Below are 16,682 nucleotides of genomic sequence, written 5' to 3' on the forward strand. Positions count from 1 at the left end.
TAGCTGGGGTGGGGGGACAGGGTGTGCCCAGTTAGGCCCCTGACCAAGTATAGGAATGGTCAGAGGAGGAGGCTGAAGGAGGCGAGGATGGAGGAGACGTGCCTAGAAGAGTCAAGGTCCCTGCCTGCCCCAGGAAGGTGTCAGCTGCTATTTTTACTACTCAGTGCCAGGCCTGTTCTTGAAGGGCTCAAGAGGGGAGAAGAAAGGTGGTAGATGGCCTTGAGATGGGGAAGAGGACTGCCCTTAAGCCAGGCTGGTGTGGGGATCCCCAGGGCTGGAGTCATAGGTTCCCCAGCCCCCAACTCTACCCAAGGTATGCTATGGAAGTGAAAACCTCATCCAGGGCAAGGATCTCCATGTAGAACCTTTCCCAGCCCCACCCCATACCCCTCCATTAAAGGTGTAGCCCAAGACCCCAAAGGAGTATAGGGTACTGGGTCCCTAGCCCCATCACTCTGAGGACATTAGAGACCGGGCCTGCTTTTCCATGTGAGACCATGGGGCTACATAGATGAAAAGGTTGCAGAAATAGAACATAAATCCAGTGGCTCTTGCTTTTGGCATCTCCCCCAGTGGTTGGTGGCCTCCCAAGGCCAGGGGCCACGTCTCTGCCCTCAGCTCCTGTTCGAGGATGCAGAAGTTTGAAGTCTCAGGTCAGTGTTTGGGCTCTGAGTGGCCGGTTGTGTGCTTGTAGAGCTGGCCTTTCTTCCCTCAGGACTCCAGGGGGCACCATCCAACCAACAGATGTCTCTCATGGGCCTCTGATGGCCCCATGCTTGCCAGAGAGATATGTATCAGGATGACCCTGCCTCTGGATTAGGGAAACTGAGGCAGGGATTGGGTAGAGAGCAGCTTTAGTACTTTGATCTCGTTGTACACTCCTTGTAGATCTCATGGGCTGGGCAAGGCTTGTGGGGTCCATAAAGCTGCCTAATCCAGAGCTGACCAGTCCCCAGGACAAGGAGGGTGAGGAGGTGCCAGGAGATGCAGACAACCCAGACAAGGAGCTACAAATAATCATGTCCTCCTGAGTCCTAGGGTTGGGGCATCAAGATGACCTGGTTCAAGGCCAACAATGCACCAGCTCCAGCTCTACCTGGCTCTGTGCTCTAGAGCTGGGTCTCAGACCTTCTGGGATTAACATTTCATCCAGTCCTTCCATGCTGAGATGAGGCCTTGAAGGCTAGAGACAGGTAGTGATGTGTCTGGGCACAAGGCAAAGAGAGAGAGTGCTCCAGGCTGCTGGCTCGAAAGATGGGCACCTTCAGTTGCCTACCTCTCCTCCAAGCATCCAGCTGCTGCAGTCATCCCTGTCCTCCTGCCCAGAACCTATACCTCCCTCTCCACCTGTCCATGTCCTCAGACACAGCCTTGACCCTTAGCCACCATTGACCAGCTCTCTGGCTGTGTCTGCTCTGGAATTCTGAAGAAGTCCTGAGCTAGTTTCAAAAGACCCTATCCTCTCCCATGGTGAGTCTGATCTCCACCTCACCCCCGAGTCTGGTTCTCTAGTGTCTGCTAATAGAGGCCTGAATATATTCCACCCCTTTCCCATTGCAGATGCCCATGTAGAATGTAAGTAGAATGTAAGGAGAACTTGGTTCCACCTGCCGGCCTTGCTGGAGCTTGGCCTGGGACACCTTTGTCTGCTAACCTTGTCTGGCTAGGGTGGGGGACCTTTAGAGACCACACCTGCAGGTGGGCATGCCACGGGCTCTGCAGTGGCCCTGCTTGGCCAGCAGGGGAGAGTGGCTGCCCACTTAGCAAGTCAGTCTGTGGCAGGTGCTCTCCCATGAGGTCAGAGGGACAAAGCTGGTTTTATTTTGGGTAACAGCTACCTCCTCCTCAGGGTGCCAGGCCTGAGGTACACCAGGACAGCAGAGAAGACACTGGTAGACACTGCTGCCGGCTGCTGAGGTCCTGTGACAGGTAATCCACACCGGGTCCCACCTGCCCTGGCTGGGACTGTGTAAGGGGAGAGGAAACCTGGCAGAAGCTTCCTCTGGGGAGTAGGGCAGAGGGACTGGAGACCCTGGTGAGGCCAGAGACAAGAGGCAGCTCAGTCCAGTTGAGTAGGGGACGAATCTCCACCCACAAAGAGACTGGAGATCTAGTAATGCTGGTCCCAGGGTGGGGATGGGGACTTCAAAGTTGGCGAATACTGAGCTAAGCCCAAGGTAGGGATGAGATCATGAGAGGAAGCCAGTTTCCCCAGTGTCTCATTTCCAGTGGTCTCTGTGGGTCAGTCTGGGCCCCAGGTGCCAGTACCTATGGTTGAGAGTGGAGGAGCCCACCAACCCTGAGCCCTCCCTAGTGCCCTGGGCTGACCTACTGCAGGCTGGTTCTGCCAGGCCAAGGATAGGAGCAGCTGACATGGCAATTGGGACTAAGCCACTCCAACCACGGTGGCTACTGCCCCCATGCCTGTACACACCCTGTGGTTTTGCAGACTCACTGATTGGCTCTTCAGATACCAGGGGCGTCTGCTGTGTACAGAACTCTAGTGGTGCCTGGAGTAGGAGCAATGGGCCGTCAGGGATCCGTTAGGCAGGCAGGCTGAGGGAGGGGCAGTGCTCTGGAATCCCTGGCCAGATGCCTTCTGTATGGGGACTGCTTTGAGCTGCTTGACTTTGACAGTGGCAAGCTACCTTCTTGGTTTGGGGCAGCAACCAAGTGTGGGTGTGATGTGACTCAACACTGGGGAGAACTCTGCACCTGCAATCCAAGCAAGGTATGGGTTAAGCCACGGCCAAGGCAACAGACCTTGGATCCTCATCCCTAAGATTGAGCCTGTGGAGACCCAGCCCCTGATTCTTAGTGCCGTCCAATCTGATCATGTATTGGTGTGCAGCTTACTGCCCACTGTTGACTAAAAGGGGGCTTTCTCTTGCTTTCCTTAGTCACCCACACCTCCAGACTGAGCATGAAAGGAAAGGAACATCTGTCACCTGGGAATGCCCTTGCCTTGGCAGAGGATAGGCCTTGATAGTTTCTCAGTGGTAGGATTGTGGACAGAAGGGATGGTGGGGGTGGCATGCCATTCTGCTTGCCTTAGCAGATGTGTTCTGTTGAGCTTTTGCCTTGTTGAGCTGTCCATTTTCATGAGGCAAGTGAAGTTTAACTAAAGGCTTCAGAAAGCGGAGACTCTGAATGCCCAAGTGAATGGCAGGGTCAATCTTAAGCCATCAGTGTTTGAGGGATGCCCAAGACACTGAGGGCAGCAGACTTTGTGTCAGGCCCAAGGGTGGTCCCAGAGAGAGGAAGGAGTGCTGGGGGGGAGGGTTCCTACCCTATCTCCTATTTTACTTTTGTCTACTCTTCCCTTCACTCATTCTTAAGCCTGGGTTCTTATACTCATGACTTTCCTTCCTTACTTCTATTCCTCCTGCCTTCTTCCATCATCTATCTAGTCATTTTCCAGTTATCCATTCATATGTCTGTCTGTCTGTTCACACATCTATCCATCCATCCATTCCTGTTCATCCATCACCTGTTCATTCATTCACGAATCCATCTACTCATCCATACATCCATATATCCATCAGTCCATTTATCCATCCATCAATCCATTCATCTATCCATTTGTCTACCTACCCATTCCTCATCATTCACCCATTATTCATCCACTTGTCCATACATTTATCTGTCCCTCCACCAATTAATCTATATCTACCCATTAGTAAATCTATCTCACCACCCAACCACTCACCTATCCATCTGTTCATCTGTCTATTCTTCACCTCCATTCATCCATCCATCCATTCATCTACTCATTCATTCAGACCTCTATCCAACTTGAAATCAGGTGTCCTTCAGGGCTGATGGGGTGACCAGTTCTCTGCACAGGTTGAGCTTCAGTCTTTCCTTCCCAAGGGGCTCTTGGCTAGGAAATGGTTCCTTTAGCCAACACCAGAATTATTCTTCCTTCCCTAACTGTGAGACACAGAACTGGGAGATCGTGGGGACAGCCCTGTGGTAGCTCTTCCCCTCAGTGAATGCACAGACAGGGCACACACAAGTCCAGTGGTTCTAGTGTTGTGAGATTTATATTGGGCCAGGAAGTTACAGATATCCTGGAAGAGGAATGCAGGGGTCTCAACTAATGTGAATACCCCAATTTATATCTCACATCTCAAATCCTACAATCTAATGCTTCTGAAGGACATGGGACAGGCCCTGAATTTGGGACAGCAAGCACTATACAGTGCATAGGTTGTCCCACTGATGTGGCTTTTTTGTCCTGGCCAGTCACACTCCCTCATCCCTCCCCAGTTGGAAAGCAAAGGAGGCCAGCACACGAGGGACTCTTGAGACATTTTATTGCACAAAATGGGGTGAGGTCTTGTAAGCAGGGAGCAAGAAAGATTAAGAATCCTGAGCATACAGCATGGCCTTAGGCGTCCCTTAGGTCTGGTGTGGTAATTAGCCCTCTGAACAGACTGGGCCTCAGTCTCTGGCCTTCCATAGGGGCTTTTGATTGCTCTAAGAAGCAGCCTCTTTAGCCAAGGTCAGGAGTTCTTTTCCTTCCCCAGTTGAGGGACAGAGCTGGGGTATCAGAGTAGGAAAGCCTAGAGGCTGGAGGGTCCAGGAACAAAAGGAGGTGGTGGAGGTAGCAGGAGTATTGGGGCAGCGGTGGGGGTGGAGTGGGGAGGAGCAGGCCATGCTGGTGATCAGAAGCAATTTCTTAGCCAAGGCTGGAGGCCACAGTGGCATCTGGCTGGAGTCTCCCCTGGAAGAGTAGAGGATACTGCTAGCCTGTACCTGTCAAATACAGGAATGGGGCATGAGGAACATTAGCCTGGAGTCTGAGGGGGAGCTATAGCTGTATCTCCTGAAGGACTCAGTTCTCTGCTCCCTCCACACTGCTGGCCCTGAGCACACCCTATTTCTACAACCAAAAGTGCCCTGTCTCAGCCTCCACCTGGGAAACCAGCTCCCCGTGGGGTAAACTCTGGTGCTCAAATGTGGGCCCTGCCCTGGACCATCTCAAAGTAGAGGGAGTGCTATCCACCCACCCTGGCAGCCCCTCAGAGTGTGGGGCTCCCTCAGTTCTGCAGTTCTACGGCCAGCAGCTGAGAGTGAAGAAACAGACCCCTTCTGGGCCCTCCTAGGCAGATAGCTCACGCCACGTTAGAGCCAGCCCCTCAGGCAGCAGCCCAAGGCCTCCCTCCTTCCCAAACCAGACTCCCTCTGGCTCGTCCCAGATGCCATTTGTCAACGTCCTTGCAAACACGTGGCGCCCAGAAACCAAGGCGGGTGGCTTGGCCAGGACCACCCTGGGCAGGAGGTCTGCAGGAATATCCTATTTAGTGTAGCTCAGCAAAAATCGCTCCCACCTTCCGGCCAATCTACCTCTGCTGATGCAGCCTCAGCTATCCCAAGCCATTTGGCTGCCGCTCCTTACCACTGGCTTGCAGCAGACCGACGCACTTGTGGTTGGGCTGGCGACAGCATGGCGCCCCTCACGTGTTTGCGGGTGGCCTGCTCTTCCTGCCCTTGGCCAGAGTCAGTAACCGGCCAGGCTCAAGCCTCCCACTTGGAGTTTGCTTGTGGGTCCCCCGCCCCCTATCCTGCATAGCACTATGACTGGCTGAGCTTATGTGCATGAGAGATTGGCATTGTGCAGGGAATCGTGGACAGAGGCAGGTTCCAGCTTTTATCATCTGCCAAGAGGCTGTAGCTCTTGGGGCTCACTTCCAAACCAGGATATGGGGGCCCTGCCCACAACCAGTTATGCTTAGAAAACACTGGTAGATCCTGAGTGTCAGGCAGAGGGCTTCTGGTAGTGCAAATGTCATACCTCCGGCCTCGTAGAGAATGGGAGACAATAGTCCCCATCACCAGGAGGGCTGGCCTGACTGTGTCCCTCCCCCTCCAGGGTGCAGTGATGCTCATCTCCACTGCCTCAGTGCCTTTGGGGGCTGGTGGCCGGAGCCCCCAGGGGACCTTTGGCCCCCCTCCACCCCTGCTGCCTAAACCAGGGAAAGACAACCTGCGTCTGCAGAAGCTTCTGAGGAAGGCGGCTCGGAAGAAGATGGCAGGGGCTGCCCCTGCCCTACCTGGAGCCTTCCGTGCCTCCCTGTCCCCTGTGAGCGAAGCCAGCCATGACCTGGAGACCACGGCTCCACGTCCTGCTGATGCCCCACATCCTGCTGATGCCCCACGTTCTGCTGAGGCCCCACGTCCTGCTGTAGCCCCACATTCTGCTGAGGCCCCACACACTGTGGTGCCCCTGCCCCGCTCCCCACACACCCCAGTCATCCACCATGTGGCCTCGCCCCTGCAGAGATCCACATTCTCCTTCAGCCTCGCTCAGCGCCAGGCTCTGGCTGCACACTTCCAGGCTCCTTCAAGTCTTGAAACCCCAGCTCCAGAGCCCATCCGGCCCACCAGTGGCTTTGCCTCTGTCTTGGCCCCCACGATGGGGGCTACCCATGTCGCTCAAGTGCACATCCAGCTGGCACCATCCCCGAGTGCAGGAACTCCTGAGTCACCAAGGACAGCCCTGAATGGGGGACCCAGCATCCAGAGTGGAGAACCAGCCCCAGGTCCACCCAGTACCCAGCCTCTGATCCCAGTAGCCCACATCCGCCCATTGCCTACTGGGGCCCAGGCTGTGAGTCCTAAGTCTGAGGAGCCCTCTATAGTGAGGCCACCATCCAGCTTCCAGGCCTCTGTGTCCAGAGAGACTGGGACCAGGGTGGTGGTGCCCATTGCCCCCACCTACCGCTCACCTGGACCCTCACCATACAGCCTGGCCCCTGCAGCACCTGAGGCTGGGCACTTGGGGCAGTTGCCTATAACCAGCCCTGCACCAGAAGTTGTGCGGGTCCCATTGTCCCTAGCATCAGGGCCCCACCCAAGCCCTGCCCCTAAAGTTGCACCCAAGCCCCGGCTCAGTGGCTGGACACGCCTCAAAAAGCAGCTAATGGAAGAGGCAGAGGAACCCCAGTTCCCAGGGCAAGAGACCAGCCTGGAGCCTGCTCAGCTGGGGGCACCCACTGCAACTAGCTCCCGGCCCCCTGCCTCCCGGGCCTCCAGAATGTGGGATGCTGTGTTGTACCGCATGTCAGTGGCCAAGTCTCGCAACCACTCAACAGGGCCCACAGCGGGCGAGCAATCCCTGGCTGGCCTCACCCGCCTACCCTTCTTATACCGGCCCCGCTTCAATGCCCGAAAGCTGCAGGAGGTTGCGCGGGCCCCTCCCACTGTCCAACCCCTTGTAGCACTAAGCCCCCAGCCCAAGAACTTCAATCGGACAGCAACTGGCTGGAAGCTGTGGTGAAGTGTCCAAGACCACAGGGTGGACAGAAGATGGCTGAGCCCCAGTGTGGAGGCTACAGCCATTGCAGGAGGAAGCACACAGTAGGGTATGGGGTGGGGGGAGGCAGGTCGGGGAGAAGTATGGGGACAGCCTAGAAAAGGTGCATCCTGGTGCCCAGAAGAGACTGATGGAAGACGACAGGTCAGGAAGGATAAGCTAGAAAGGTGGAGAAAGCAGGGAGAATGAGGAAGGGAGGCCAGGTCTCACTGGTGTCAGGGAATGAGTCTGATCAAGATAATGTGGGAGCTGGAGGGGTGAGACTTTTGGTGAGAGGGAAAATACACAAGTGTGTGATGAGGGGGGAAGTTAGATTCACTGACTGCCAGGCAGACCTGGCAGCACGCTCCCCAATTGCCAAAGTCTGGGGGACATATTTCCTTCTGTTGATGTCAGAACTGTCACCAGCACCAATAGCTGGTTGGCATTTGGGTGCTCGTGAAAGACTCGAGGGACTACAGGAGCCAGACCCTATCAGACAGACCCCATGCCATGATGCAAGCGGGCGTAGATGAGGGCTGCTCAAAGGTGGGAAGGAAGCTGACTGGACAGTGGAGGAGGCCTGGTCATGGTCCTGTTCACTGCACCCTTCTGCTTCCCTATTTGGGCTGGAAGTTTCTTAGGGGCTTGTTGATTGGAGAGGGGCCAGGGACACCCTGCTAGTCACATTGGGCTTTGGTGGCAGAGTGAGAAAGGCATTCTCAGTGTCAGGGCTGAGACATCAACCTGGTCAAAATGTGTAGAAGGAAAGCTGGGGCCTTTGCAGGGGCACTAGAGGGATCTCAAGCTGCAAAAAGCAACTTTGATGGGCTTCCAGCCAAGAAGAGAGGGACTCAGAGGTGGCCAGGAGAGACCTCCAGCCACAGCTACCACGCAGGACTTGGCAGGGGAAGAAGGCAATGGGAGTGGGCTGGTTGTGCCACCAGCTGCAATGGGCTTTGTGAGTCGAGCCTGGGACCTGGGTGACCAATAAACACTTTTCTAACCATGCAAGTGCTAGCTCCCTCTCTTTACCAAGGTTGGGGCAGCAAACCTTTCAATGGCCTCTTTACAGGAGTGTACCAACACATGTGGAGCCCTGCACCTGGGGCCTCTGTCCTGTTTACTTCCTCCCTGTGGTCAGGCTGCCATTCCTTCCCAAGAAGTCCCAGAGCACATGGAGGGAACAGAGGGGAGCATTGAACTTCCCTTGGGCAGCTTCTGGGCTAGCCTGACCTTGGAGACACAGAATTTTGGTCGAGATAAGGAATGAGTTTGTCTAGAGTTTGTAAGACCAGCATGGTTCTGGTATGTAACCACTTCTGAGGCTAGGACTTCAGGCCTCAGGGCCCAGAGTGGTGGACAAGCAGATCTTGTCCACTCTGCCATTATTTCCAGATTGTAGCAGAATGACACATTTCACGTACAATGTTCTATGCTCCAGTCACTGCCCTGGACTTACCAAAATGTGTGGCCTAAGGCGCCGAACCCTCATCCAAAAGCACCTTCTCGTACTTCCCATGGCCAGTGGCCACAAACTTGTATCTCTTCCCAGATGGGGTGCTCTATTGGGGAAGGAGAACAAAAGTCAAAGAGAGACCCTTGAAAAGGAGAGGCTGTTACATCTGGGAAGCCCTCTCAGATGAAAGGGTCCCCTCTTTGCCACCTTCAGCCTGTACCGATGACACCAAGACCCACCTTGACTGTCGAGGATGTCTTAGAATCTCCTTTCTTCTCCCAGAGGCTCTTCTTGCTCAGGTCTCCAGCAACAATATCCTGGGGTCATAAGAGAGAGCTGTTATGGGACTGGGACCCCTGGATCCTTCTTTTCTGCCTGGCCTTCCCTGGCCACAGGGCTAGAGAGACCTACCCCTCTTCCCTCTGGAAGTGAGACCCCGAGGGCAGAGGCAGGAAGGGACAGAAGGTACAATGTACTATCACTACTCAACATGGGCTTCACCCAGACCCCTCAGAGTGGCTCCTTCACATATCTTAGGGCTCTGATCTACTACTTGCTTTCTCAAGGGAACCTCCCAGGCTTTAAGTACCCAACCCAACCCTGCCTAAGGAAGGACCCTACCTTGCAGGAGGGAGTCCTGGTAGCAGACTGACTCTGCACCTCACCAGTCTCCCATCGACTCTTGGTATCAGCCACAGCCATACTGGGCAGTTCTATGGAAGGCTGGCGGGATAGCTTGGGGGTTCGGCCAGCAGACTGCAGAAGAGAGAGAGCCCCAGGGTAGCATTACTCAACTGTCTCCATTAAGCATATCAGAGGGTCCTGGGGCGCCTCTTATCTTTATTTCCCCCAGAGGGTTTTCCCAATGCAGGCTAGAGCCAGGTACTCTGGAAAAAATGTGTTTTCTTTCATTCCATGTACTTATGAAATGTACCCTTATTTTGAAAGCATGAAGGACATAATGGCACACAAGACATGTGGGCCCAAAATTCTGTGTCTCCAAGGTCAGGCTAGCCCAGAAGCTGCCCAAGGAAAGTTCAATGCTCCCCTCTGTTCCCTCCATGTGCTCTGGGACTTCTTGGGAAGGAATGGCAGCCTGACCACATGCTACTCCTGGCATAGGTCTGGGGGAATGGAGACCAGATGGAGGGCACTGACTGGAGTTTGGTGGGTTTAGGGACATGGGTTAAATGGGTTGGTTGAATAGAGGAGTGTTTTTAGGATAGAGGAATGGGGAGGTTGATGGAGGAACATTGGTTGTATGGAGAACCACTGAATGGGTAGAGGAGAGCTGGGTGAATGGAGAGGTCTGACTTAGAAGAAGGAAGGATATTGGGAAGAGCGACATTACTTGAATGGACAGACGCTGACAAGATGACAGTGTTAGTTGGGTGGAGGAGTGTTTCCATGGAGAGGTGTTGGCTGGCTGAAGGGACATTGGTAAGATGGCAGAGTGCTGGCTGAATGCAGGGACACTGGCTGGCTGGCTAGCTGACACTGACTGGGTGGAGGGAGTGTTGGTTGATGGAGAAATGGTGCCTGAAGGGAGGAGGGATCTGACAGAGGGCATACCTCAATGGCCTGAGTGTACTGTTCCAGCCTCTCGTCAATCTTGGAGATGGGCAGTGCCGGCTGGGACTTCTTCACGCTGTTACTGGAAGGCACAAATGTTGAGCCTCATGTGTCTCTGCCAGGGTCCTTCTAGCCCACCCTGCACCACTCCCAGGGGCTTCCATGATCCCAGATCTGCACCCCTTCGTTATTCTCTGCAACTCCTCCTAAAGGATCCTGGAGAGCAGACAGACATACCTCTTCTCTATCGAGCGGTTCAGGGACTCTGTCCTGTCAGCGAGCTGTGGGGTTGGGCAGAAGCATGCACCTTGGGCAGCCAAAGTGAGGCGCACACACCATCCCCTAGAAGCCTCACCCATCAATCCCACTACCCACTTCCCTGTCAAGAGGCTTTACTGAGCACTGGCCATGAGCAAGGAGCAGGGGGAAGTGGATAAGGAATGGAGCAGGAGCCTGGGGAGGGGGAACAGGAGGCTTTGGGCTTGACCTACTTTGGTGGTGGGGCTCAGGGGAGGTGAGCGCAGTTCGGTGGTCCCCTCTAAGATCAGGGGGCTGGGGATTCTGGGAGGTAGAAATTTCTGGTGCTGGAGACACAAAACCAGATAACCCAGTGACCCCTCCTTGCAACACTCCTGCCCCTCCTTAGAGCTTGTGCAGCATACCCTTTCCCCTCCCTGGGCCTCAGGCCCTGTCTGGCTCTGATTCTCACTCCAGCCCTGGAATTTTCCCGCCAGAGCGGGGGTCACTAGGCTCACTGCCTCCACCCTCTGAGAATGTGGGCCTAAAGTAAGACTCTAGGGTAGGGGGCACTGGGCCAGTCCACAAATCCCTCACTGTAGAACAGGAACCAAAGGCCAACCCAGCCCGGGGAGAGCAATTATCCGCCCTCAGCCCTCAGCCCTCAGCCCTCAGCAGAACCCTCACCTCCTCCCCCTCCTTCTCCTCCTCCATTTCCTCCTCCTTCTCCTCCTCTGCCTCTCCAGTTTCTGTAGCCCCCAGGTGGTCCTGGACTGCTTCCTCCTCTGGGCCCTGTCCCTCCTGGTCCAGACACAGTCCCTCCAGGTGGGCTTTTGTATGATGAAGTTCACCACCATTGTTGTCATTTTCACAGGGACACTGGCAGGACCTACTGGGTAGAAAAGGAGGCAAAGCCATTGACAGCCATTTAATTGCTTAATTCCAGTCTGTTCCTAGTTCCAAGCCTCAGTCTCCTCATTCGTAAAATAGGGGCAGCCAGACAGTTAAATGTTGAGGACTTCTGAGACCCCAGCTTCTTAGGGGAAGGAGGCCCAGCAACCTCACAAGCAGCTGATTTTCTGAGAGCCTCTGTGTAGAGGTCCTGAGGCCCATTTGAGAACAGCATGCCCCTGCATGGTTCCTGCTGAGCAGGGCCACTCCTGCACTGAGGCAGCACTTCTCTCTGAAGCCCCCTATCCCGGCAGGGCCAGCTCCAAAGGGGTTGTACACGACCTCTCTACTGGTCCGGGCTGCCTGGGCTGCCTGGGCTGCCTGGGCTGCCTGGCTGCCTTACTCCAGCTGTAGGCAAGTAGATCAGTGAAGCAGAACGTTGAGAGGGGGGAGGTGGGGTGCAGGGGTGTTTTTTGGGACTGGGTCAGCTAGGGCAGGCACACTTCACTGAGGAGAGGGGCCACCCGGGAGGGGAAGCAGCCAGCTGGCAGCTGGGTGTGGCTCTTCACTTGAGCGGGACTGAACCTGGAGAAGAAGATGGTAAATTCTTGCATTTTCCATGATTTCAGGCCCCTTGGCGGACCTGCCAGCCAAGACCCAGACCCACCGCCCAAGGTGGGCCAGGTCCCAGCCAGCGGCAGCCACACAGAGGGGCCATTCAGGCGTTGGCGGTCTGGGAACCGACAATCAGGTGTGGGGGGGTGGGGTGGGAGTGCAGGGGCTCAGGGAGCCACCAGTAGAGCAAAAGTGCCCCCTGCCGTTGGGCTCGAGAAGGCAGGAAGCCAGCGGGCAGGGCTACAGCTGCACCATCTCAGAGACAGCTTGTGCAGCCAAAGGCGTGGGCTGGGGGGAGTGGGAAACTGAGGCCAGCAGTAGGCAGGCCAGGACCAGGGCCAGGATAGGCAGATGACTCTTGGGGTGTGGGAGCCTGTTTGTAGGGTGAAAATGGGGTGGTCATGACATGGGAGAGGGCTGAACCAGAGCCCCAGCTGGTCTAGGGAGCTCGAGGGGCCCAGATTAGGGAGTGTAGGCAATTTCCCAAGCTGGGAGCTCCCATGCAGGACTGGAGACCCATACCCCAGTCCTGATAGGGCAAGGTGGGGTCGTCCTCATATGTAGTCCATCAGTTACTAAGAGCAGCTCAGACCCTGACTTGGGGGAGGGCAAGGTGAGGCTCAGGAGGAGCCCCCATCCACCGATCCCAGCGGTCTGGGCCCCCACCCATCCTGATTCAGACAGGCACACACGTCCACACATCTGGAAACTGTGTCCCCCCCACCCCCAGGCAGCCTCGAAGGCACACATCTGGAAATACCTGCTCCCCTTCGTGGGAATGGAGATCAGCCAGCCCCCAGGGAGGGGGGTGCAGGCTGCAGAGCCTGCATTACGTCAGTGGGCTGCAGCTGCGTGCTGATGTGGCAGCCCCCCTCCAATCCCCGCCGGCCGCAGCTGGTCTGGATGGGGCCCAGGGGCCCTAGGGAGCCCAGGAATGAAATTTCCTCACCGCCCCCTCGCTGCAGCCCCTTGTAGGCCTCCCTGCCGTCTTGTTCCCTTCCTCCCTTCCCTCCGTTGTCCCCTTTTGGAACCACGGGGGCTTTTGGTGGGGGCTGGTTGGGAAAGGAGAGCAGAGGCTGCTACTCAGACACAGGTAGGGGCTCAGGGTGAGTGGGGCTGCTGTCCAGAAGCCCAGCCCCCAGAACTTGATCTCCACTTGCCTGTCCTCCTCTTGCTCCCTCTCTGGGCACTTGCCCCAAGGAGGGTTGCTGCTGTCCGCAGACCCTTTGGTCCCCCAAGGTTGCTGCTGTTGTTCAGGCTTTTGTGACCAATCACCAAAGCCCTCGTCTTCATCCAGTTCAGGGGTCTCTGAGGGCTTCAGGCTGAGGGTGAAAGCGCAGTGCAGGGTTTTAGGGCTGAGCTGGGGTGTGCTCCCCCCTACCCTCATACCCTGTCCTTGTCTTCCACCTTAGACCCCTGGCTTCATTTGTAGGAGACCCCATCTGCCTCACAAGTGGCTCCCCATAGTTAAGCTGTGTCTCCCCCTGTAGTCAGAGAATCTCTGGGAGTGGGACTGTGCCTCCCCCATCAGTCGGGGGCACCCAGAGAACAGGACTATGCTTTTCCCTTTAGTCTCAGGCTTCCAGAGGCTGCTGCAGCCCCAGGTTTATTCCGTGTGGCTTTTTACGGGCCTTGCTGAGCAGCAGGGTAAACTACTCAGTATTAGAAGCTGGAAAGTCTGCTCCCAGGCTCAGGAATGAAAAAGGGCCCAGCAAAGGGGCCATGACCGCTGCAGTACCTCACCCCACCCCAATCTGCTGACTCGGAGAAAATGGAACAAAACAGGGCCAAGAGGAAGGGGAGCATTATTGGAAAAACAGCCCGGCCCAGCCTCGGGGGCCTCCTGGGCCCAGGAAGGAAACGAGCCGGACTGTGGCCGCCAACTTGGACATGGCCTCTGTGAGTCACCGGCAGCAGGGAGTTTGGGCGGGGGTCAGGGGCCAGGACTACGTGGCTGGGGTCAGCATCAGTCCAAGTGAGGGCTGGGGCCAGGCAGGGAGTCCAAAACTTGAGTCAGAGCCCCCAGGAGGCTGGTGGGAGGGGGTCACTTCACGTGGCTCTGTGGACCCTCTGTCCAGTTAGAGATCCAACAGACAGGGTCACCCAAGGCTGCTGGCTACCCTCACCCTGAGAACATTGTATTTTCTGAGATTGTTCCTGGACTGGGACCCTGAAGTCCAGGGTCTGACCACCAGCACTCTTGTCTGCATAGGCTGCAAGATACCAGGGTCCAGGGCCAGAGTGGCTTACAGCGCCTCCTGCTCTGGCCAGTTTGGGGACTGGCCATCTTCATACTGGTCTTGGGCTTGCAGTTGCCTGTCTCGTTCCCGCCGGCGCCGCTCCCGGGCCACTTCTTCTTCATCCTCCACACTCCACTGGGTGGTGAGCCTGGGAAACAGAAAGACAGTCATACCAGGGCCAAGACAGGGTGCCACATGGTGAAGATGGGTGAGCCCAGACCCTGGACCAGTACTCTAGGCCTCAGTTTACCAATCTTCAGGTCATGCAAAGCTGTTGTAAAGATGCCTCTGGGCCAGGCTGAGGATCCAGGACTCTTGTGGGGACAGAAGAGCACCAGAGATCATCTGCCTGGTTCCACCAACCTGTTCTTGAACCTTACCAGAGGCAGGACCTAGAGAAGTGTGGCTTTGGCACAGAGGGGATCTAGGAGGGAACGCTGGCCCTCATCAGCAACCCTGACAAATGACCATGCAGGCAGCCTGCCTCACCTTACCAGACCGGGGTACTCCATCCCATATTGAGAGGAGGTGACCCTTGTCTGGGGTTCGAGGGTGAGGAGGGCTTGCACTTGGCCAGCCAGGCAGGGCATGCCCTGTCTCTATATCGGTCCTCATCCTAGCCCCACCTTCCTCATGTTCAGCCCATTGCTGGGGTGCTTTGACTGGCACACCAACTTCATCTCTGAGCTCTCTGTGACATCTCCCTGAACTGTTTTCCATGGTGAGGAAACTGAGGTGGGAAGAGCTGCTGCCCTCAGAGCACCTAGACACCAGCCTTCTTGAAGCCCCTCACCCCAGGGCTGGGGGCAGTCAGGGAAAGACACAGAAGGGCCGGGGATCTGGAGCCCTTGACCAGCAGATCTCATCACTGGTGTCCAGCAGATACTAAAGGCTTTGGCCATCCTGGGCCCCCTCCTAGTTTGGCTAAGGGAGGTCAGGGTCTCTGGTTCTCACTGTCCCCAGGCCCAGGGAGCCAGGCTAGAGCTGGTATAGGGCTGGGTCTCCTTGCTGGGGTCTCAGTCCTTTCCTGCCAGTGTCCGCCGCATGACCCCACAGCCCACTCCCCTCTGGGCCTCAGTCCCCTGGCCAGGCATCCTTGCCAGCACATGATCTAATCTCTCCAGGTCTCCCCTAAGCCTCTCAGACGAAAGCCAGGCCTCTCCACAGGCTCCAGTGCGGGGCCTGCTCCCCCCCGCTGCAGCCACATGGGACTCCAGCCGCAACCTGCCCACCCGCTCAAGCTCTGCACCCCAAACCGTCTGCTCCTTCCTCAAAGGGCCTTCAACTTCCAGCCCCAGGAAGCCCTTAATTCCCCACACCTGGCTCCCATCACCTGGCAGATGCGGTTGGCCTCCCAGCTCCACAGCCAGCAGGGTCTGCTGGACATATTCATCCGGGGGTTGTTGGCTGAGCCTGTGTCCAGGTCCCTCTCCTGTGCCCATGCATACCAGTAGCCCCCAAATGGATGATGGGAGCAGAACAGGATGGGCAGGAGGCTTTGTTCCCACTTCTTGGAAGTGATCACTGGGACATGGGTTTTGTTCCCATTTCTGGGTTTTGGGAAAGGACAAGCAGAATGGGTGTGCCTGTGCAAGTGTCAGCTATGTGTGTGTTGCCCAAGTGGGTATGTAATTGTGCCTCAATTCCACCTTTTGGCTGGCCTGGGCCCCTCTACGTGGCACATCTCCCTCCGTGGAGCCAAGGGCCTTTGTCCTCTCCCTGAACTTCTCCACCAGTCTTAGGGGGCCACCAAAAGCACAAATGTACGCAAGCCTCTGAGGGCCCCGTCCGAGACAGCAACACAGAGTCATGGGGCCCACAGAGCTGCACCCAGGTCTGACATGGGCAGGACAGACATGCGCACACATGTTCTCCGAGTGCCTGTGAGGGTACACACAGCCACATACAAGCTTGTACATGTGCACAAAACACACGTGCACACACACAGACAGCACTGACCAAGTGTAGACCTAGGCCTGGGGATAGAGGATCACAAAGTGGCAAGTCGGGGCCCCCTCAGCCCCCTCTTAGATTCCTGTGAGTGGCCCCCACCTCACTATTTACTGTTTTCTTCCACATCACCCAGACAACAGTGGAGCTGGGCCTGGCAGGAGGCCAAGGTGTGTTTTCTGGGAACGTCTCATGGAGCTGGCCCCCCCTGAAAGTTACCCCCACTTAGCCCTCCCCCAACAGATTGGGGTTCAGGGTACACATCTCACAGTGCTCCCTCAAGCCCCAAACTGGGGAGAAACCCCGCTGTCCCCCAGCTCCTGACCCAGCAAGTGAGGACAAGAGGCCCGGGGGCCCCTTCCCCTGCCTCCTCCCTTCCCGCCTGCCCCAGGATATGAGTAATGCGGGCCCCCTCCCC

The 16,682-nt window shown here is 56.3% G+C and overlaps 2 protein-coding genes across 14 annotated transcripts in view; one reads left to right on the top strand and one right to left on the bottom strand.

The window, feature by feature from the left end:
* The first annotated feature begins 23 nt into the window (after positions 1-23).
* Positions 24-8,314, top strand: Prr33 (proline rich 33). 6 transcript variants are annotated; one of them, XM_013150891.3, is made up of 5 exons: positions 55-137; positions 574-653; positions 1,850-1,929; positions 2,901-2,999; positions 5,879-8,314. In XM_013150891.3, the coding sequence occupies exons 4-5, from the start codon at positions 2,955-2,957 to the stop codon at positions 7,283-7,285; spliced, it is 1,452 nt and encodes a 483-aa protein (XP_013006345.1). In that variant the 5' UTR covers positions 55-137; positions 574-653; positions 1,850-1,929; positions 2,901-2,954; the 3' UTR covers positions 7,286-8,314. The 6 variants fall into 6 exon arrangements, with proteins under 6 accessions (XP_013006347.1, XP_063083800.1, XP_013006345.1 ...); XM_013150893.2 differs by lacking the exon at positions 574-653 and having other exon boundaries at positions 24-137; XM_013150895.2 differs by lacking the exon at positions 2,901-2,999 and having other exon boundaries at positions 56-137.
* The window catches only part of Lsp1 (lymphocyte specific protein 1), a 31,989-nt gene continuing 19,609 nt past the window's right edge, over positions 4,303-16,682 (bottom strand). For 3 of the 8 annotated variants that reach the window (XM_013150899.3, XM_013150900.2, XM_013150896.3), the window contains exons 2-11: positions 14,325-14,462; positions 13,235-13,396; positions 11,256-11,460; positions 10,823-10,915; positions 10,569-10,612; positions 10,332-10,413; positions 9,381-9,515; positions 8,999-9,076; positions 8,763-8,865; positions 4,303-4,761 (exon numbers count right to left, since the gene is read on the bottom strand). In XM_013150899.3, the coding sequence (XP_013006353.1) occupies positions 8,776-8,865; positions 8,999-9,076; positions 9,381-9,515; positions 10,332-10,413; positions 10,569-10,612; positions 10,823-10,915; positions 11,256-11,460; positions 13,235-13,396; positions 14,325-14,462 (1,027 nt within the window). In that variant the 3' untranslated portion in view covers positions 4,303-4,761; positions 8,763-8,775. The remainder of the gene's footprint in view (positions 4,762-8,762; positions 8,866-8,998; positions 9,077-9,380; positions 9,516-10,331; positions 10,414-10,568; positions 10,613-10,822; positions 10,916-11,255; positions 11,461-13,234; positions 13,397-14,324; positions 14,463-16,682) is intronic. The other 5 variants (XM_013150897.3, XM_013150898.3, XM_013150901.3 and 2 more) reach the window with 5 other exon arrangements.

Source organism: Cavia porcellus, unplaced genomic scaffold, assembly GCF_034190915.1.
Source record: "Cavia porcellus strain 051 isolate PalLab524CR breed Dunkin Hartley unplaced genomic scaffold, mCavPor4.1 scaffold_17, whole genome shotgun sequence".
In the NCBI taxonomy this organism is placed as follows: domain Eukaryota; kingdom Metazoa; phylum Chordata; class Mammalia; order Rodentia; family Caviidae; genus Cavia; species Cavia porcellus.

Excerpts from the sequence above, each read along its gene's own strand:
- Prr33 (XM_013150893.2), top strand. The coding sequence starts at position 2,955 with ATGCCCTTGCCTTGGCAGAGGATAGGCCTTGATAGTTTCTCAGTG. Across the intron at positions 3,000-5,878 it reads GCCTTGATAGTTTCTCAGTG|GGTGCAGTGATGCTCATCTC; the intron begins GTAGGATTGTGG and ends CTCCCCCTCCAG.